This window comes from Mytilus edulis, chromosome 9 (assembly GCF_963676685.1).
Source record: "Mytilus edulis chromosome 9, xbMytEdul2.2, whole genome shotgun sequence".
NCBI classification, from domain to species: Eukaryota; Metazoa; Mollusca; class Bivalvia; order Mytilida; family Mytilidae; genus Mytilus; species Mytilus edulis.
This window is the reverse complement of record NC_092352.1, coordinates 28,474,749-28,498,256: the sequence shown is the minus strand read 5'-3', so window position 1 is coordinate 28,498,256 and position 23,508 is coordinate 28,474,749. Positions and strand designations below refer to the sequence as shown.

The 23,508-nt window shown below is 31.9% G+C and overlaps 1 protein-coding gene across 3 annotated transcripts in view; it reads left to right on the top strand.

Annotated features, from left to right (window-relative positions):
* Positions 1–18,282, top strand: part of LOC139488022 (RNA helicase aquarius-like) — a 49,061-nt gene extending 30,779 nt beyond the window's left edge. For 2 of the 3 annotated variants that reach the window (XM_071273335.1, XM_071273334.1), the window contains exons 28-39: positions 4,693–4,740; positions 5,010–5,168; positions 5,720–5,857; positions 6,311–6,382; positions 7,060–7,247; positions 7,612–7,783; positions 8,214–8,384; positions 9,228–9,313; positions 15,042–15,153; positions 16,198–16,260; positions 17,135–17,254; positions 18,042–18,282. In XM_071273335.1, coding sequence (XP_071129436.1) covers positions 4,693–4,740; positions 5,010–5,168; positions 5,720–5,857; positions 6,311–6,382; positions 7,060–7,247; positions 7,612–7,783; positions 8,214–8,384; positions 9,228–9,313; positions 15,042–15,153; positions 16,198–16,260; positions 17,135–17,254; positions 18,042–18,083 — 1,371 coding nt within the window. In that variant the 3' untranslated portion in view covers positions 18,084–18,282. Of the gene's footprint in view, positions 1–4,692; positions 4,741–5,009; positions 5,169–5,719; positions 5,858–6,310; positions 6,383–7,059; positions 7,248–7,611; positions 7,784–8,213; positions 8,385–9,227; positions 9,314–10,993; positions 11,030–15,041; positions 15,154–16,197; positions 16,261–17,134; positions 17,255–18,041 lie in introns of all 3 variants that reach the window. The other variant, XM_071273336.1, reaches the window with a different exon arrangement.
* Positions 18,283–23,508: the final 5,226 nt, after the last annotated feature.

Genomic DNA, 23,508 nt, shown 5'->3' with positions numbered 1-23,508 from the left:
CTACAGTTTGAATGCTAGGAAGTTTTCACTTTGCTGGCTGTTTGTACATACATTGAAGGTGTGCATGTGGTCAGGGTTTTGATTTTTATTAATATTTGCTCTTTATGGAGATAGTTGAACTTTGTCATTTTTTTAAGTATTTACTTTTATAAGGGGTTCTTCTACAGTGAACCATAAACCTATGTGCTTTCAAGCTCAACTGTGTGTATGTAGTTTGAAATAAAACTTTGCATCTGCGGGTGCATCATTTGTTCTCCTAGACACAATACTATCTCAAGGAAAGTCTCACATTGACTTTGTTATAAAACACTTACTTCAGATTGGTGTGCTTTTTCTAGTCTTATTTATATAATGTTAAATGTATTATTATATTTCTTATATTTTCTTGTAAGCCAACTCCTATTTTTCCTTTGGTATCTGAAAACAGTGAACCAGTTTATTGTTGAGGTCCGAAAGTGACTTATAACTGCCAACAGCCACATTATTTGGACTTTGGTGGATAATAATCAGAGTGTTATCTCATTGGCAATCACACTCGATCTCCTTATTTTATTACAGGTTAATTATTTGAAATAAATGACTACGGTACTAAACATTAAATCATTTGAAAAATGTGTTCATTTTAAAATTTCAGTGTTTATGTATGTATATTGAAATAAAAAATTTGCAGACTACATTTCACATCAAATACAGTGCAGCCTGTCTAATTTGATACACTGGGGGATCAAAATAAATGTTGGATTAAGCAGGGTGTCAGAATACTCAGGTTATTTCTGCAAGGATAGGCATATTTTGGGACCATGAAAATGTGTCAGTTTAATCAGGATGTTGGAATACTCAGGTGTCGGATTAGACAAGTTACACTGTAATAAGAGTTTGTTAAAATATTGTCACAAGCACTTTCATGCCTTCTGACAATCTTCAGAAATGTGCAGTAGTGGAAAATATACCATATTTCCGTTCTATAAAATGAACGAATCTAATAAATATTTAAGACTGGCAATAATGTTAATCTATAGATTTTGGAAACAATTCATATATATTTTATTATATCAGTCACCCTACCTACGGTGAACTGAAATGTCTCCTAAGATTCAGTGGGTAAATTGTGTAAAAATCAAGACTTGCAACAAAAATATTCCATTCTACATGCAGACTATATTTTGATGCATCTATTAGCATGCCTCTGTCTTCCAGGTCAAGAAAGAAAACGAAAAAAAAAATCACGTCAAATTTGCCTCTCACCATAACCACCCCATCCTGTGATCCCCTATCTTATTAGATTTAAAGCTATCCATATGTATCAGCATCAGGTTACAGCTAAATTGCATATTTGCCAAAAAATGTTAATTAGACAGTTTCTGAAAAAAAAATCAGCATGGTAAGGGTTTAAAACATCAAAAAAGTTTATTAAGCATAATTTCTCCACATAAATCATCATAAGTGATAAATTGTCTATATTAAATTTTTGTCAAGCCTGCGACTTTAGTTGCAGAAAGCTCAACATAGGGATAGTGATTCGGCAATATTTAAGAAGGTAGAAGACCTGGATGCTTCATACTTTGTATATAGATGCCTCATGTTACCAAGTTTCCGTCAGTCACATATCCAATGTCCTTGACCTCATTTTCATGGTTCAGTGACTACTTGAAAAAAAAGTTAACATTTTTTGTAATTTTAAATTCTCTCTTATTATAAGTAATAGGATAACTATATTTGGTATGTGCGTACCTTGAAAATTCGTCATGCCTGTTAGACAGTTTTCACAGACCTCGACCTCATTTCATGGATCAGTGAACAAGGTTAAGTTTTGGTGGTCTAAGTCCATATCTCAGATACTATAAGCAATAGGTCTAGTATATTCAGTGTATGGAAGGACTGTAAGGTGTACATGTCCAACTGGCAGGTGTCATCTGTCCTTCTCATTTTCATGGTTCAGTGGTTATAGTTAAGTTTTTGTGTTTTGGTCTGTTTTTCTTATACTGTATGCTATAGGTCTACTATATTTGGTGTATGGAATGTTTGTAAGGTGTACATGTCAAGCTGGCAGGTGTCATCTGACCTTGACCTCATTTTCATGGTTCAGTGGTCAAAGTTAAGTTTTTTTTAGGTTTGGTCATTTTTTCTAATACTTTGTGCAATAGGTCAACTATATTTGGTGTATTGAAATATTTTATGTCTTTATGTCAGTCTTGCAGGTTTAATTTGACCGTGACCTTATTTTCACGGTTCATTGCTCAGTGTTACGTTTTTATATGACCGCAAAAATTTTAATTTTTTGGTCATATATTGCAATCACATTGGCCTCATCGTCCTGCGTCGTCGTCCGAATACTTTTAGTTTTCGCACTCTAACTTTAGTAAAAGTAAATAGAAATCAATGAAATTTTAACACAAGGTTTATGACCACAAAAGGAAGGTTGGGATTGATTTTGGGAGTTTTGGTCCGAACATTTTAGGAATTAGGGGCCAAAAAGGGCCCAAATAAGCATTTTCTTGGTTTTCGCACTATAACTTTAGTTTAAGTGAATAGAAATCTATGAAATTTTGACACAAGGTTTATGACCACAAAAGGAAGGTTGGGATTGATTTTGGGAGTTTTGGTTCCAACAGTTTAGGAAATAAGACCAAAAAAGGTCCCAAATAAGCATTATTCTTGGTTTTCGCACAATAACTTTAGTATAAGTAAATAGAAATCAATGAAATTTTAACACAAGGTTTATGACCACAAAAGGATGACTGGTATTGATTTTTGGAGTTGAGGTCACAACAGTTTATGAATTAGGGGCCAAAAGGGTCCAAAATTGAACTTTGTGTGATTTCATCGAAAATTGAATAATTGGGGTTCTTTGATATGCCAAATCTAACTATGTATGTAGATTCTTAATTTTTGGTCCCGTTTTCAAATTGGTCTACATTAAGGTCCAAAGGGTCCAAAATTAAACTTAGTTTTATTTAACAAAAATTGAATCCTTGGGGTTCTTTGATATGCTGAATTTAAAAATGTACTTAGATTTTTAATTATTGGCCTAGTTTTCAAGTTGGTCCAAATGGGGGTCCAAAATTAAACTTTGTTTGATTTCATCAAAAATTGAATAAATGGGTTCTTTGATATGCCAAATCTAACTGTGTACGTAGATTCTTAATTTTTGGTCCAGTTTTCAAATTGGTCTACATTAAGGTCCAAAGGGTCCAAAATTAAACTAAGTTTGATTTTAACAAAAATTAAATTCTTGGGCTTATTTGATATGCTTTATCTAAATATGTACTTTGATTTTTGATTATGGGCCCAGTTTTCAAGTTGGTCCAAATCAGGATTCCATATCAAGTATTGTGCAATAGCAAGAAATTTTCAATTGCACAGTATTGCACAATAGCAAGAAATATCTAATTGCACAATATTGTGCAATAGCAATTAATTTTCAATTGGAGTTATCTTTCTTTGTATAGAATAGTAGTTGATTATATATGTTGGAAATTTGCCAGACATCACTATGATGTCATTTTCTATTTTTATTTGCAAATAACTTTATGTAAATAACTTCATTGGAAATTTGCCAATATAAAATGTTGCTGATGAAGTTTTTTTTATTGTTTTATACAATAAACAATGTATATTCACTTTTACTACCAACCAATCTTTACCATTCAGTGATAACAAGCACTTTATTTTACATTTTAATATTTTATGATGTATTTAAAAGAGTAGTTATTGTTGCACACTCCATTAGAAATTTGAATTGATATCAGATTTGGAAAAAGGGAAATGGGGATGTGAAAAAAAGGGGGGAGGGGTTTAAATTTTTCTCATTTCAGATTTCATAAATAAAAAGAAAATTTCTTCAAACATTTTTTTGAGAGGATTAATATTCAACAGCATAGTGAATTGCTCAAAGGCAAAAAAAAACTTTTAAGTTCATTAGACCACATTCGTTCTGTGTCAGAAACCTATGCTGTGTCATGATCAACTATTTAATTTTAGATTTAAAAAGTTTGAAGAAGAAATCTTCAATTGATTTGTAAAATCTTGACATTTGTTTTGTGTAAAAAAAAACCCATGTAATGTCAAAAATTTGATCACAATCCAAATTCAGAGCGGTATCACGCTTGAATGTTTTGTCCATACTTGCCCCAACTGTTCAGGGTTCGACCTCTGCGGTCGTATAAAGCTGCGCCCTGCGGAGCACCTGGTTGTGTTTTGGTCTGTTTTCTTAAACTATAAGCAATAGGTCAACTATATTTGTTGTATGGAAGAATTGTTAACTGTACATGCCTGCCTGCCATGGTTTATCTGACCTTGACCTCATTTTCATGGTTCATTGGTCAATGTTTAGTTTTCTTGGTTAATGTTAAGTTTATGTGACAGTTGTAATAAAGCTTTATATTCAGGACTGTCAACATAATATCAATGATTACTAAAGAAGGCGAGACATTTCAGCGTGTGCATTCTTGTTATAGGTATATGAAAGTTCTGTGATGTGTTGCCTGTACCATATTTATGATTTTGCCACACTGGGCTTAATGCTTATGTGGACTAAAACAGTTACTATTTAGACTATGAGTATTTATTGGATGTCATAAATAATTACTAATTTCCTTTTGCATGTTTACATATAAAATATAATAAGAATTTTTGTGTAAATAATAATCTAGATAATAGCATTATAGTCAAATGTTATTTTTTTAATTACAGGTTTTAGCCAGATGGGAAGAATACTTAAGTAAACTAAGACAGTCAAAGGTATATACATCTCATTTCCAAATTTTCATTTATTGTTTCAGTAAAACTTTCATTTCCAAAACATTTTTACGAAACTTTTAAAGATTTTATTTAATGATTATGAATTTGACAATGTAAGCACTATTTATTGTGTCATACACAGGCAAATTTTGTCCATCGTGAATATAATGTGAAATTAATGTAAAATTCATGTGAAATGAGATTCACATGAAATTCATGTGAGCAAAATTTGGCTGTATATCCATATGTTTACTTATTGTTCATTGAAGGAATGTGATAAGTTACAGAAGATAAAGGAGTTGTTTCCCTTTAATAAATTCTTTGAGAATGCACCACAGCCATTATTTAAAGGAAGCACATATGCAGAAGATATAGATATAGCTGAAGGCTGCTTCAGACATATTAAAAAGATATTCACACAGCTTGAGGTAAGGTTTGTTGTATTAGACCATATATTTAATTCATATTTCTTTGTGTCTGAATGTTTTTTTACAGCAATAACAGGTGTAAGTAGGTGAAGTTATAAGACTTGTACTGTCGTTAGTTAACAGTACTTACGGATGTCCTAAATGTAAAAAGATGATTAAAAAAGTAATTGTAACATTAGTGTCACAAATTTTAGGGAGGTGGCCTTGAAGAAATATTCCATATAAATACTTGGTGCTGGGATAATTGCTTCATTTTTTTACAAGTGAGTTTAATTTTTCAGAAAAATCAGCAATAAGGAACAATTTTGGGGGCAGGGATAATTGTAAAAATATCCCATATCAAATACTTTGGGTATGGTAACTAACAGCTTTAGGTTGGCGTTCATAATAATTATATTTTATATATCTATATATGATTTTGTAATTAAAAATCTGTACAATATATGTAATTTAATGAAACAATATTCTTGGTATTTATTAGTTCCTCAATACTAGGAGGTCATTCTATAAGAAGCAAATGTCTCCATTAAAAGCTTCTATTACTGTTTCAGGAATTTCGAGCTTTTGAGTTACTTAGAAGTGGAACAGACCGAGCTGAGTATCTCCTTATAAAGGAAGCTAAGATCATTGCTATGACATGTACACATGCTGCCTTGAAGAGAAGAGATCTAGTAGCAGCAGGCTTCAAGGTAAGATTTAAATAATAACAAAAATCAATTTATACAATATGTCATGACCAGAATCACGGACAGGTCTAGTTACCATTCAACCCTGTCCATCCATAGGTCTGAAACATATAGAGGGTACCTAGTGTTGTTTCATGCATATCTCAACTAGTTTTCCCTCAGAATTGTTCAAACATTGCCTCCTTATTGAAGATGTGTACCAACTACACCTAGAGTTAAACTATTTGACACACTTTTCTCAGAAAATTCTTAACAAAATGACTGCACATGTTCATAATTACGAAAACATTTGAACTTACATGCTAATTAGATTTTCGAACAAGATTTTGTGTTTCACTGAACATGGAAATGGTTAAGACATATCAGAAGACAATAATGAACTGTAGTAGTAATACATGTACTTTTAAAAGATACAAATGTGAAACTTAGAAAGCCAAATGTTTTTTCTCATTCCAGTTTGACAACATATTAATGGAGGAAGCTGCTCAGATTTTAGAGATAGAAACTTTTATTCCACTTTTGTTACAGGTAAGTGTAGAAATCTTTATACCAAGTTTAAGTGCAGAAACTTATATAGCAAGAATAAAATTAGTAGCATTTCTGAAACTTTTTGAAATAAATATTCCACAGAAGATAATAACAACCCAAACCTGTCAACCTCTGAAAATGAAAATGCAGAATATGATTTAGGAAGACAATGTCAGGGATACCATTTACACACTTTTTTCCGTTGAATTTTAGTATCTCAGAGGATTTTTTCATATTTTAAACATATACCAGTTTCCTACAAATATTTGCAAAATTTTGTAAAGTATTTGCTGAAACTATTCATGTTTTCATATTACTTCAATGTATATTTTAACTTGGAATGTTATGTTGTTGAAGTTTAAAATAGGGCACATGTAAAGTGGAGGGGAAGTAATAAAACCACAAACTATTTCCTAGTGTAATTTGAGATTTAAGGAAAGTCAAAGTTGGGTGAAAGTTCCAAAAAATGGACCTCATGAATAGGTTTGACCCTTGAAATATCAAATTAAATCTCCATGAAAAAATAAACCACTTTAGAGAAATTGCTCAAAATTTAGCCTTTACTCACTACTGAAATTATATAAAACAGTTTAACAATTTGACACATATTTCACCAAATAGATGAAATTTTTGATAACAGTACTGCAGACTTATATTCCAAATTATATATCTTTTAGAATCCTGAAGACAACATTAACAGATTAAAGAGATGGATTATGATTGGAGATCACCACCAGTTGCCTCCTGTCATCAAAAACATGGCATTCCAAAAGTTCTCTAACATGGAACAGTCATTGTTCACAAGACTTGTCAGACTGGGTGTACCTACTGTAGAACTGGATGCCCAGGGAAGAGCTAGGGGAAGGTAACTGACAAAAAAGAACAGTTTTATTTTACAAGTGACATATTTTAAACTTAAATGAAAAAAATAATCAAAGTATGAGTTAATTTTATTAATTTTGTCAAATTCAATGAGAAAAATCTTTAAAAATAATCAATTTAAATGCTTTTGAAAAATTTACATGATAAAAAGCCACACCATATAGTACACTTAAGTAGGCCTGGCATGGCGTCATAATAAAATGTTCAAACGTATGAATAATTTAGAGAAGATAAAATGTGGTTAATTGACTAATAGCATGGACAGATTTTACCTACATTCATAAAAGATCAACTTCACAAATATTGTTCATGGAAACAGAAGAATGATTTTTTTTCTTGCATTTTAGTATTGCTAACCTGTATAACTGGAGATATAAGAAGTTAGGAAATCTACCCCATGTTATGGTGAATCAGGAATACAGATTAACTAATGCAGGATTTGTACATGACTTCCAGTTGATTGATGTGCAGAATTTTAATGGAGTTGGAGAATCAGAACCAAATCCTTACTTTTATCAGGTATGAATTGACTACATCATTATAAGTTTGTATTCTAAAACCACAGACTTTTTTCCACATTTAGATAACCATTCTGTAGTAACCTTTATTTTGTTTGTTTAAAAAAAACTTTATTCAGGCCAATGATAGTTAAAACATCAGTGAATATATAGGTCATGCAAGTTTAAGTATACCAATGATAGACTAAACATCAGTGATCATAGATTTTGAAGGTTTTAGGGGAAATAATCAGTTTAACTTCAGTAAGTCCATAGGCCATGGATGTTTTAAAGGTTAGCCTTTTGGCTAAGTACACAGACAAGAGTCCCTTCTTTAGCCACAGTTTATTGAAAATGGTTATATATAGAATCTTTATTCGAGATATTCTACTAGGTTACCATTTGGTAAGTTATGAAAGTAATTCAGTGATAACATTATTATTATATTTCAGAACTTGGCAGAAGCTGAGTATGTTATAGCAACTTTTATGTACATGAGGATGCTGGGTTATCCTGCAGAGAAAATCTCCATCTTAACTACTTACAATGGACAGAAACATCTGATCCGTGATGTGTGTAAACAGAGATGTGGAACTAATCCATTTATTGGCTTTCCTCATAAGGTAATTAGTTAATATGTAGCAGTTTAATGAAGTTGAGAATTGAACTTGAGTGTGGCTAAAATTAGGAACTTTATAATTTCCAGTACCTGAAATTAGATTTAAACATTAACTGATTTAAAAGAAACCTATCGAAATTCAATATTTGTCTGATGTTTAAAGAATGCTTCAGTAGTTGATATAGATATATTTGTATTCTAATCCAGTGGCAACTGCTTTATCTTAAAATACTATAAAAGTAATATAGATTCCACAACTGCAACAAGTGTATTACGATATTTCTCCACTGGAGTCAGTTAAATTTTAATATTTAAAGAGCGAGGCTTGCAGAGCTTTTTAAATGAATTAAAATTTAACTGTTGAAAGTGGAAAAATATTGTAATACACTGGAGTCAGTTAAATTTTAATATTTAAAGAGCGAGGCTTGCAGAGCTTTTTAAATGAATTAAAATTTAACTGTTGAAAGTGGAAAAATATTGTAATACAAAAGTTACAGTGGTGGAATCTGTCGATTTTTCACTTGTGAGAAGAAACATTTTTCTCACACAGGTCAGGAAATGTGAAAATAGCACAAAAAAATTTAGAAAAAAACCATTCTAACATCACATTTATATTTCTTTACATATGAAGTCCTTTTGTGGGTCTTAACCATTGAAACATTCCTGCATTTTTTACAGATACATTTTGTAAGTCAGAATACAGGAAATCTGTATTTTGAGATTTTTTGCTTTTGAATCATGGCCAATCTTTTTATAAGAAAAAGTATTACATGTATAAGACTGCAATAAGATATTGAGCTACTGACATACAAATTCTTAATAACATTGGTAACATTTTGTTTTCCAGATAACAACAGTAGATAGATACCAGGGCCAACAGAATGATTATATCTTACTGTCCTTAGTCAGGACAAAAACAGTCGGTCATTTAAGGTAACTATATCTTACTGTCCTTAGTCAGGACAAAAACTGTCGGCCATTTGAGGTAATTATATCTCACTGTCCTTAGTCAGGACAAAAACAGTCGGTCATTTGAGGTAATTATATCTTACTGTCCTTAGTCAGGACAAAAACTGTCGGCCATTTGAGGTAATTATATCTTACTGTCCTTAGTCAGGACAAAAACTGTCGGTCATTTGAGGTAATTATATCTTACTGTCCTTAGTCAGGACAAAAACTGTCGGTCATTTGAGGTAATTATATCTTACTGTCCTTAGTCAGGACAAAAACTGTTGGTCATTTGAGGTAATTATATCTTACTGTCCTTAGTCAGGACAAAAACTGTTAGTCATTTGAGGTAATTATATCTTACTGTCATTAGTCAGGACAAAAACAGTCGGTCATTTAAGGTAATTATATCTTACTCTCTTTAGTCAGGACAAAAACTGTCGGTCATTTCAGGTAATTATATCTCACTGTCCTTAGTCAGGACAAAAACTGTTAGTCATGTGAGGTAATTATATCTTACTCTCTTTAGTCAGGACAAAAACTGTTGGTCATTTGAGGTAATTATATCTTACTCTCTTTAGTCAGGACAAAAACTGTTGGTCATTTGAGGTAATTATATCTTACTCTCATTAGTCAGGACAAAAACTGTCGGTCATTTAAGGTAATTATATCTTACTCTCTTTAGTCAGAACAAAAACTGTTGGTCATTTGAGGTAATTATATCTTACTCTCTTTAGCCAGGACAAAAACTGTCGGTCATTTGAGGTAATTATATCTTACTCTCTTTAGTCAGGACAAAAACTGTTGGTCATTTGAGGTAATTATATCTTACTGTCCTTAGTCAGGACAAAAACTGTTGGTCATTTGAGGTAATTATATCTTACTCTCTTTAGTCAGGACAAAAACTGTTGGTCATTTGAGGTAATTATATTTTACTGTCCTTAGTCAGGACAAAAACTGTTAGTCATTTGAGGTAATTATATCTTACTGTCCTTAGTCAGGACAAAAACTGTTGGTCATTTAAGGTAATTATATCTTACTCTCATTAGTCAGGACAAAAACTGTCGGTCATTTGAGGTAATTATATCTTACTCTCCTTAGTCAGGACAAAAACTGTTGGTCATTTGAGGTAATTATATCTTACTCTCATTAGTCAGGACAAAAACTGTTGGTCATTTGAGGTAATTATATCTTACTCTCTTTAGTAAGGACAAAAACTGTTGGTCATTTGAGGTAATTATATCTTACTCTCATTAGTCAGGACAAAAACTGTCGGTCATTTGAGGTAATTATATCTTACTCTCTTTAGTCAGGACAAAAACTGTTAGTCATTTGAGGTAATTATATCTTACTCTCTTTAGTCAGGACAAAAACTGTTGGTCATTTGAGGTAATTATATCTTACTCTCATTAGTCAGGACAAAAACTGTTGGTCATTTGAGGTAATTATATCTTACTCTCTTTAGTCAGGACAAAAACTGTTGGTCATTTGAGGTAATTATATCTTACTCTCTTTAGTCAGGACAAAAACTGTTAGTCATTTGAGGTATTTATATCTTACTCTCTTTAGTCAGGACAAAAACTGTTGGTCATTTGAGGTAATTATATCTTACTCTCATTAGTCAGGACAAAAACTGTTGGTCATTTGAGGTAATTATATCTTACTCTCATTAGTCAGGACAAAAACTGTCGGTCATTTGAGGTAATTATATCTTACTCTCTTTAGTCAGGACAAAAACTGTTGGTCATTTGAGGTAATTATATCTTACTCTCTTTAGTCAGGACAAAAACTGTTGGTCATTTGAGGTAATTATATCTTACTCTCATTAGTCAGGACAAAAACTGTTGGTCATTTGAGGTAATTATATCTTACTCTCTTTAGTCAGGACAAAAACTGTTGGTCATTTGAGGTAATTATATCTTACTCTCATTAGTCAGGACAAAAACTGTTGGTCATTTGAGGTAATTATATCTTACTGTCCTTAGTCAGGACAAAAACTGTTAGTCATTTGAGGTAATTATATCTTACTGTCCTTAGTCAGCACAAAAACAGTCGGTCATTTAAGGTAATTATATCTTACTCTCGTTAGTCAGGACAAAAACTGTTGGTCATTTGAGGTAATTATATCTTACTGTCCTTAGTCAGGACAAAAACTGTTGGTCATTTGAGGTAATTATATCTTACTCTCTTTAGTCAGGACCCAAACTGTTGGTCATTTGAGGTAATTATATCTTACTCTCTTTAGTCAGGACAAAAACTGTTGGTCATTTGAGGTAATTATATCTTACTCTCATTAGTCAGGACAAAAACTGTTGGTCATTTGAGGTAATTATATCTTACTGTCCTTAGTCAGGACAAAAACAGTCGGTCATTTAAGGTAATTATATCTTACTCTCATTAGTCAGGACAAAAACTGTTGGTCATTTGAGGTAATTATATCTTACTGTCCTTAGTCAGGACCCAAACTGTTGGTCATTTGAGGTAATTATATCTTACTCTCATTAGTCAGGACCCAAACTGTTGGTCATTTGAGGTAATTATATCTTACTGTCCTTAGTCAGGACCCAAACTGTTGGTCATTTGAGGTAATTATATCTTACTCTCATTAGTCAGGACCCAAACTGTTGGTCATTTGAGGTAATTATATCTTACTGTCCTTAGTCAGGACAAAAACTGTCGGTCATTTGAGGTAATTATATCTTACTGTCCTTAGTCAGGACAAAAACTGTTGGTCATTTGAGGTAATTATATCTTACTGTCCTTAGTCAGGACAAAAACTGTTAGTCATTTGAGGTAATTATATCTTACTGTCATTAGTCAGGACAAAAACAGTCGGTCATTTAAGGTAATTATATCTTACTCTCTTTAGTCAGGACAAAAACTGTCGGTCATTTGAGGTAATTATATCTCACTGTCCTTAGTCAGGACAAAAACTGTTAGTCATGTGAGGTAATTATATCTTACTCTCTTTAGTCAGGACAAAAACTGTTGGTCATTTGAGGTAATTATATCTTACTCTCTTTAGTCAGGACAAAAACTGTTGGTCATTTGAGGTAATTATATCTTACTCTCATTAGTCAGGACAAAAACTGTCGGTCATTTAAGGTAATTATATCTTACTCTCTTTAGTCAGAACAAAAACTGTTGGTCATTTGAGGTAATTATATCTTACTCTCTTTAGCCAGGACAAAAATGTCGGTCATTTGAGGTAATTATATCTTACTCTCTTTAGTCAGGACAAAAACTGTTGGTCATTTGAGGTAATTATATCTTACTGTCCTTAGTCAGGACAAAAACTGTTGGTCATTTGAGGTAATTATATCTTACTCTCTTTAGTCAGGACAAAAACTGTTGGTCATTTGAGGTAATTATATTTTACTGTCCTTAGTCAGGACAAAAACTGTTAGTCATTTGAGGTAATTATATCTTACTGTCCTTAGTCAGGACAAAAACTGTTGGTCATTTAAGGTAATTATATCTTACTCTCATTAGTCAGGACAAAAACTGTCGGTCATTTGAGGTAATTATATCTTACTCTCCTTAGTCAGGACAAAAACTGTTGGTCATTTGAGGTAATTATATCTTACTCTCATTAGTCAGGACAAAAACTGTTGGTCATTTGAGGTAATTATATCTTACTCTCTTTAGTAAGGACAAAAACTGTTGGTCATTTGAGGTAATTATATCTTACTCTCATTAGTCAGGACAAAAACTGTCGGTCATTTGAGGTAATTATATCTTACTCTCTTTAGTCAGGACAAAAACTGTTAGTCATTTGAGGTAATTATATCTTACTCTCTTTAGTCAGGACAAAAACTGTTGGTCATTTGAGGTAATTATATCTTACTCTCATTAGTCAGGACAAAAACTGTTGGTCATTTGAGGTAATTATATCTTACTCTCTTTAGTCAGGACAAAAACTGTTGGTCATTTGAGGTAATTATATCTTACTCTCTTTAGTCAGGACAAAAACTGTTAGTCATTTGAGGTATTTATATCTTACTCTCTTTAGTCAGGACAAAAACTGTTGGTCATTTGAGGTAATTATATCTTACTCTCATTAGTCAGGACAAAAACTGTTGGTCATTTGAGGTAATTATATCTTACTCTCATTAGTCAGGACAAAAACTGTCGGTCATTTGAGGTAATTATATCTTACTCTCTTTAGTCAGGACAAAAACTGTTGGTCATTTGAGGTAATTATATCTTACTCTCTTTAGTCAGGACAAAAACTGTTGGTCATTTGAGGTAATTATATCTTACTCTCATTAGTCAGGACAAAAACTGTTGGTCATTTGAGGTAATTATATCTTACTCTCTTTAGTCAGGACAAAAACTGTTGGTCATTTGAGGTAATTATATCTTACTCTCATTAGTCAGAACAAAAACTGTTGGTCATTTGAGGTAATTATATCTTACTGTCCTTAGTCAGGACAAAAACTGTTAGTCATTTGAGGTAATTATATCTTACTGTCCTTAGTCAGCACAAAAACAGTCGGTCATTTAAGGTAATTATATCTTACTCTCGTTAGTCAGGACAAAAACTGTTGGTCATTTGAGGTAATTATATCTTACTGTCCTTAGTCAGGACAAAAACTGTTGGTCATTTGAGGTAATTATATCTTACTCTCTTTAGTCAGGACCCAAACTGTTGGTCATTTGAGGTAATTATATCTTACTCTCTTTAGTCAGGACAAAAACTGTTGGTCATTTGAGGTAATTATATCTTACTCTCATTAGTCAGGACAAAAACTGTTGGTCATTTGAGGTAATTATATCTTACTGTCCTTAGTCAGGACAAAAACAGTCGGTCATTTAAGGTAATTATATCTTACTCTCATTAGTCAGGACAAAAACTGTTGGTCATTTGAGGTAATTATATCTTACTGTCCTTAGTCAGGACCCAAACTGTTGGTCATTTGAGGTAATTATATCTTACTCTCATTAGTCAGGACCCAAACTGTTGGTCATTTGAGGTAATTATATCTTACTGTCCTTAGTCAGGACCCAAACTGTTGGTCATTTGAGGTAATTATATCTTACTCTCATTAGTCAGGACCCAAACTGTTGGTCATTTGAGGTAATTATATCTTACTGTCCTTAGTCAGGACAAAAACTGTTGGTCATTTGAGGTAATTATATCTTACTGTCCTTAGTCAGGACAAAAACTGTTGGTCATTTGAGGTAATTATATCTTACTCTCATTAGTCAGGACCCAAACTGTTGGTCATTTGAGGTAATTATATCTTACTCTCATTAGTCAGGACAAAAACTGTTGGTCATTTGAGGGAATTATATTTTTGTTTTTTGTTTTTTTTTCTCAACATTTTAGTATCAATTTGACATTGTGCATGCTTATCATTCATTGTGTATGAAATGGATGCTGGTGACATATTTTAATTGCTCATTGTTAAAAGATGACTTTTTGTGAATGTCACATGCGATGTCCCTGTTCATAAATAATGTGACTGTATTGTGTATTCAGTAAGTATATTTAGCTCTGTTGAAAGGTGTACGTAAAGACAAAAGATAAAACTATGAATTATTATCTCTCCTAAGGAAACTTATAAGAAATCTGTCATTTTTTTTTTAGAAATAGACACAAATTGGTTACTTTATATAAGAACATACGTAAATAAAATAGTCTTTTATTCAGCTTTAAAGTTAATGTTAGAGGAACATCAAAACTAATGCATTTATTTCTTATGTGTAGAGATGTACGACGTCTTATAGTAGCCATGTCCAGAGCAAGATTAGGACTGTATACTTTTGCCAGGGTGAATTTGTTTAGCAATTGTTTTGAACTGACACCAGCATTTAATCAAGTAAGTATCTCAAGAAGTCTTGCATATAGTATGGTCTTTAAAGTAGTTTCCTTTATTTTTATTTCAAAATTTGAAAAATTTGCTTCAAATTTTTCACATTGTTGGTTATTTTTTCCATTTGCTATATACAAGAAAATCATTTCATAAAAAATGAGCATTTACAATTATTCTTTTAACTTCAAATTTTTAACAAGGTCAAGTGCGTTAATTAATGACACTAAATACTGTGGATTCATTTATTTTCGTGTGTACCAATTTTCTTGGTTTGAGGAAAGATTGCATATTCATGTTTATTTCCTTTAGAAATTTGGTAATTTGTTGAATATTTAAATTAGTGATTCTCCTGTACCTTCAAAATCCACAGAAATTGGTATCTAATGAATATTAATGAATCCACAGTACCTACAAACACTTGACAAAACCAAATGGCAAGGAATTGTGTGTATGTATGGAAATTCCATTTTCATTTACTATAACAGAATATGCTGTGTACTGTAAATATAATCAATTAAAAACATTTCCACTACATGTGCATCCATTGAATCTATCCACTTTGGAGGTAAAACAGTTCCACTACATGTGCATCCATTGAATCTATCCACTTTGGAGGTAAAACATTTCCACTACATGTGCATCCATTGAATCTATCCACTTTGGAGGTAAAACATTTCCACTACATGTGCATCCATTGAATCTATCCACTTTGGAGGTAAAACATTTCCACTACATGTGCATCCATTGAATCTATCCACTTTGGAGGTAAAACATTTCCACTACATGTGCATCCATTGAATCTATCCACTTTGGAGGTAAAACAGCATTCTATTCGGTTGTAAAAAAGATTACTCTGATGCACATTATTAAATTATCATGGGATATAGTAATATAATTTATTTTGCGAAATAGTATGCATTAAATTGTGAAAATATCCATGTACACAATATAGATTTTATCTGTTTCAATATTAGGACTGAAAATGTCAGTATCATGTTTTGTTGATTATGTTAGAATTGCTAAAATTTCTTATTGTACACATACTTTTAGTTGATGACCAGACCTTTACAGCTACACATTGTACCTACAGAGTCATATCCATCTTCTAAAAAGGTAATATCACTTTTTCTGAAAGTAAGAATTTGCAGTTCACAATCTTTTAGGGGTGTTCAAAGCTTCATATCTACTTGATTCAAGGTAAATGATTCTTGTTCAAGTTAATTTCCATAGGTGTTCACAAACCATGACAGTGCAGATCAAGAACTTTTCATAAGGGGGGGCCCTCTCTCGTCATTCTTCAGTGATTCCGTATATAATCAACCAAATTTTTCCCACCAAAGGTGGGGTGGTGAACCACTGGATCCGCCTATGTATGAGATATGTACAATCCATAAATAGAGGCCAATGAAGCTGTCAATGAAAGGAAAAGTTAAAATAAAGTGTTTTTTGGGGTATTTTTTATTGTATGAAGATTCCCATAATAAATTCTTATGTCCAAATTGAAAGGTTTAAACACCAACAACAATCAACTTAAAGTGATCAGAAATAATACTGTATCAACAAGATAACAATTAAATGTTGCAATCAAGATAGACATATTAGCCTAAAAAAAATGACTACTTAGCATTGTTAATTGAAAAGACAGTTTATCACATTCATATTCTAGAAGTTTATCCCTTTGACTACATGCCTTTTACATTGTCAAAATACTGTTGATTCACTAATATTCGTTGGATACCAATTTTCGTGGATTTTGTAGGTACAGGAGAACAACAAAGTAAAATGCTCAACTAATAACAAATTTTCTATAGGCTTTGTATACAGACTTGGGCAAAACAAGGAAATTAAATATCAAAGAATATGAAAGTTTTCCTTAATCCAGGAAAATTGGTACCCACGAAAATAAATGAATCCACAGTATACATGATACAGGATTAATTTTGATCCATACAACAATGGATTTAGTAAGCATAAGATTTTGTTTTAGGTTGGTAGTGCTGTAAAAGAACCAGTAATGGTTATAGATGACATGGCACATATGGCACAATTTGTTTATGATTTCTACAATCAGAGAATAAACACCATGATGAAACAGCAGGATTTTACAGTAAGTACACCAATTATATTGCTAGCTATACATTTCTTTTAATTTTTGGCAGAAGAGATCAAATATAAAATCATAAGTCAAACAAAAAACCCAGACAGCACCTTGGCAAAGATTGAAAAAATGTAAATAGTTCTCAAAATAATAAATAGAAAAGGGTGACAGTTTGGATGCTGTCAGTAGCTGTCTAACTAAATGGGTCAAAGACAACAACAGAACGTTAAAACTGTTATAGATAATAACTAGTCTAAGTTGTTTCCTGTTCAAATGCAGTTATAATGGATGTCCTGCCACTGAGAAGGTAAAATATAAAAAATTGAAAAAACTTATTTATTAAGATAAAGTAACATATGAGCTTCATATAAAGTTTAACTATTTTTTATTCATGTAAATTGTACATTTCCTTTTTACTAGTGAAATTGTATATTTTACATGAATAAAATTGAAAATCGAAACAGGGAATATGTCAAACAGACAACAGCCTGACCAAAAAAGCAGAAAAACAGCCCATGGTCTCCAATGGTTTAACACCGTGAGAAGATTCCTCAGCTGGCCTCTTAACAATAATGTATACATGATCAGCAAAATGGATATCACTCTGAACTCCAAGACATATAAAAGAACCAAAATTAAAAAATCATTCAAGACAAGCAATTACCCTGATGTTTCTGACTTTGGACAAGTTCAAAAATGCAGCTGGGTTAAGCATTTTATTTTTGACTTGTGTGAAATAAACAGACACACAGCAATTCATTAATGTATTCTTAAATTGTTACTTGTAATTTTGCAGCCTCAGGAACTTAAAGGTCCACCTAGACAGAGAAAAAGATGAGATTTTCGATCAGAGAAATAGTGAACTATTCATTGGGTCAGATTCAAACAAAGAAGGATACAAAACTCTAGAGGAATCAACTATTTCCTTCAAACTGATGTTCAAGTTATTCTTAAAAAGAATAGATCAATAAATGTCAAGTCAACATAATTAGTTGATGTTTCATTGTAAATAAAACATAGACATGACTATAAAGAAACTTTGAGTTTTTATTCTCCCATCTTGCTTTTTCCAGTGTAGTCTTCTTTAAATGTTTTCTCTTTGCTCAGCTGAAACAATATACTTTAATATGTTATTTGAAGACTTTCCTTTAATATGTACCCAACAAGAAAAACTAATCAAGAAAGAACAAATCTTTTAAATTGAAATATCTCTTGATGTTGTACTCTGCTTCAAAATGTTTAAGATACACATATATTTGTGTAGTGAAATTTGAATTTCAAATTAGGAGATACACCCTGAAAATAAAGATGTTAAGAATAAAAAATATATGTTTTTCTTGTTGGTATGAATTTAAATGTGAGATTGCTCAGTTCAAAATTAGTATGCATTTGTTCAGGCAATATTTTAACCTCTTATTTGTTAAAGGGGCATTAGCTACCAGGTATAAAATAAATCCTCAATCATTAATGAAAGTGAAATAGTGAAATAAAAACTCAATTTAAGCAGCCAATTTGGTTCAATTTTGTCAAAATGTCACTGAAAGTGAATAATTCAACCCCTTAGCTGGACATGGGTTGTGCACAATGCTGCTATAAAAAGGATAAGAATGTCAATATTGAAGGTGAAACCAGGATGAACCATTTGGTTGATTGTTAAAAAAAAAAGCATTCTCATACAGGTAAACACGACGATAAACATACTTTTTAAAGTCTTCAATATTAATTCAAACAGACTACAAATAAGCAAAGTCCAATTGTACATGGTCACTATCTGTTTATATTTATATTAATGTTTATTTAGGATTATTTATGACCGTCATGTAGTCTTCAGAGGTCATCTCAAAGGTTAATTAGTTGGTGTCGAGGCAAAAAAACACATGAAATGTTGATGCATATTATCCAGTCCATGAATTGAAAATTGTTTATTTGCGACTTTTTGTAATTTTGATATATGTTTTAGCATGTTTTATCAGATATGAGAATTTGACAGCTTATTCCTTTCACGGATTTGGCTATACTTTTTGGACCTTTTGTATTATAGCTCTTTATCTTTTATATAAGCTTTGGATTCAAATATTTTGGCCATGAGCATCACTGAAGTGACATGTATTGTCGAAATGCACATCTGGTGCAGGAAAGTTGGTACCGTTAATGTTATTATTCCCCTTTAAAGATGTTTTTTTAATGGTTTATGATTTATACTACAGCAAACTTGTCAATAGAGTGTATATAGACAAACTGATTGAGGGTCAAAAGGTCAATTATCACATATTCACATATGACTTTTCCATAAAAATTATTTATCAAAATTACTCACAAAAATGTAAAAGATTTTGAAAATCTAATGAATGGAAAATGGTCTACATGAGAAGCCCAAACAAATAGGACCATTCCAATCTACTGTTTAAAATGTTCACATATCTTGTAACTTATGAGATTCCAGTCCCTTAACCATATATTTTCTAGTTTGACATGACAAAACAAGCCGAATTGTATATAGAGTGAGTCCTCAAGATATATATTTAAAGGTCCTCTTTCAGGAAAACTTTGTAACAGCATCCTGTTACAATTATTACTTGTGTTTTTTCTTTATTGTTACTCTGTAGTTTGACATCGACAAACTCATACTTCATCACACTGCTCACAACATTGCTGTATGAAATTTGTGTAGGATTTCTATATCAACAGTTTCAGTCAGATTGATCAAATATAAAAAAAAATATGTACAAGGCTCTAAGAAGTATATTGTGAGGTCAGCTTTATACATGTATTTTTGCCTGGAGACCCATGGATGGAAGGAAATCTAAAGAAGCTTACGAAATGCATACTGGTTATAGAAGATATGTTTCTCATCAAAACGATAAAAAAACCATTAAGGGATCCAAGACATTCTGGACTTTGTCAAAATAGAAAAAAAGGTTGGTATAACATCCCTGATGAAGGAAGGAAAACTGTTCACCAACTGATATGCTGAACATCCTAAATGCACAATTTGAATCTTCATTCTCTGAAAGAAGTACATTCACACAAGACCAATTTATATCCTCTAAGAGAATGGAATACAATAATACAATTTTAACTATGAAAAAAAAACAGAACTACAGAGGGCACAGACAAACTGCCGAAAAACCTGAACCCAATCAAACTGTAGGCCCATCTTTCTGCTACAATATGATGTAAAGTCATGGAACATGTCATTCTATCATCAATGATGACTTATGGTGAAATCAAAAACAATATTTACAAGTTAAAATGGAACGGTTTCGGGAAAGGAAGATCATGTGAAATTTAACTCATTGATGATTTAGCTAACAACATGAATGCAGGACAGCAAACATATGAACTGACAATAGACTTTGCCAATGCCTTTGATAAGGTTTACCATAGCTTACTTATAAGCAAATTAAAGGCTTATGGAATTAGAGAACACCAATACGTGGATAAAGAACTGGTGATATGTAGAACACAAACTGTTGTATTAGAAGGATGTAGTTCAACATCAGTCTCTTAGATTCAGCAGAACCCCAGGGCTCAGTCCCTTAGATTGGGCCTAGCTTCTTTCTTTGATACACCTATGACTTGCAGGAAGACTCAGATGATCCAGTTCGCCTATTTACAGTGGACAAAAATGCCTACCTTACAATAACATCCAATATTTATTAATGTGAAAAAAAGTATTACAAAAAGACCTAAATAAACTGGCAAGATACGAAAACCTGTATGGTACATACAATTTCATCCTGACAAATTCAAAATCTTATTCTTGAAGGTAACAAACAAGAAGACACTAATTAACACACCATATTATCTCCATGGTCCTAATTTAGATGTACAGGCAGCCATAAACTTGCGTCTCACAATCCCAAACAACATGAAATGGAATCAACAAATACAGCAGATAACGAACAAAGCATATACAACTCTCGGAATTTTACGGAGAAACATCTGAATTTCATCAACAAAGATAAAAAGCCAAGCTCATATTGTACTAGTAAGACCACAGCTAGAATATGACTCAACTGTTTGGGACCCAGTCACAAAATAATAGTTCAAAAGAGAACAGATACAAAGATGAGCTGCCTGATAAGGGACAAATAATAACTAGTAAGTACACTATATGTGTTTTTGCTTGTGGAAGAGCTGTCTACTGTCTGTAAATATTTCAACGGTTCTATTTCTTTAAATTCAAGATTATCTACATCCACTTCATTTTAGCAATGGTGGATAGTTGTCAAAATTGCAATCATACCACATCTTATGTATATATTGGTTGCATTGTTTGTTGCTTTAATTGTGTGCATGCATGCTGTAAAATATGTCCCCTTGCTTGTTGTGTATGCCCTTATATTTTTCTGTTATGTTTTGCTTGTGAGAGAGCTGTCTACTGTTATTTGTCTTATTTCTTTAAATTAAATTAAGTTAAATGCACTTCATTTGAACTTTGTTGGATAGTTGTCTTTTTATTTGTAAATATTTATTAAATGATAGATCTACAATTGAAAATCAAATCACGACAATAACGAAGAAAGGAGACCAGATTTATCTTATTTTATAAAATGGTAAATAATATGAAAGCGATATATCTAAAGAAAAGCAACTTGAACTTTCAGTGCGTCATGAGAGAATATACAGACTTGTCGCAGAACAAAAAAATCCTATATATCTTAATACAACACATGCGTTAATTATCATAACCCATTGTGGGCATTATGTTTTTCTGTGTTTGCATCCGTCCGTCCGTCCGGCATTCTAATCGTTCATCCGTCTGTCCCACATCAGGTTAAAGTTTTTTGTTAGAGTTTTAGGTCAAGGTAGTTTTTGATGAAGATTTAAGTCCAATCAACTTGAAAATACACATGTTTCCTATGATATGATATTTCTGATTTTTATGCCAAATTAAGAGTATTTACCTTAATTTTATAATCCACTGAACATAGGAAATGATAGTTCGAATGGGGCATCTGTGTATTGTGGAAACATTCTTGTTTAATTGAAAAAAGTCAAACTAAGGGTGGTTGATACATTAACAAATAAAAAACGAAACAAAACATTCTATCTAATTCTATTTCTGCTTTTAATTTGATGAGTACTTGATAAATATCCCTTCATTCGATTCTTCTATGTAATTTATTTTTTATCTTTATCAGTTTATGCTAACAAGATAATTCGTTCAAGTCCGATATCTGTTATGTTCAATCATGTTAATATTTATGTATTTATTGAAAATAATGATACTAAGTTGAAAAAGTTGTCTCTAATCCATTTGTCTGTTTTAACAATAAAATATGTCTAACTGACTAAATTCAAACCACTTAACATTTTGATCCACACCATTAGTGTAAAGAATTAGTTAACATAAATATATCACTATAAAGTACAACTAAAATCACTTATAAAAGATACTGTGAAAGATTGATATGACTATTGTTTGTTTGCCTCTTTAGATCATACGCACCAGCTCTTCACGTGTTCAAGTGCTTCTAATTCTTTTGATTCTGTACTTGTATAACATTGTTGTGCTATGTAGTCGGCAATTATCAAAATTCCCTTTATTTATTTCTTTTTGGCTAAAAATATAGATATTGATGAAGTTTATCATCATGCTGTTGCTCAACCGTTGTGTCTGATGTGTTTTATGTAATGTTTGGGTTTTTTCGTTGATGTGGAGGTAATTAGAAAGATTCGGTATGCTCTGCTTATGACGTTAGAATATATAGTCTGAAAGAACCTTAATTGAACTTGATTCCGATGTTGTAATTTTGTAATTTTGTGCGTCCGAAGTTCTTTTCTTGATCAACCTTTACCACCAGGAACGCTCAAAACCAAAACAAATGGGTGTTATCTTTTGAATCAACACCCTTTTCACAATAAATTGCCATTGAAAACAGGATATACTGAAATGCTTCTCAAACTGAACCAAAACTTCTACATAGTTTACGATAGGGTTATAATGATGCATTACTTTGCATTACTTTATTGCAGTATGTCAAGTTTCAGACCTTTTGACTAAAAGGTCATCATATTTGTATACCTTTTTTTATTTTCGTTATTAAGGGGGCATAACGATGTCTATGTCTGTGTGAAAAGTTAAATAAAAAATACCAACCGAATGGATAACGACTGTCATATTCCTGACTAGTAATGTTTTCTACATACCTTGCTTGTTATTTGACTTTGGTTGCACATCTGTAAGCATTTTTTGTTATTTAATTCAGTGACCCAGTACTGAAACATCAACTGTCATGTTTTTAAATGTTCCGACT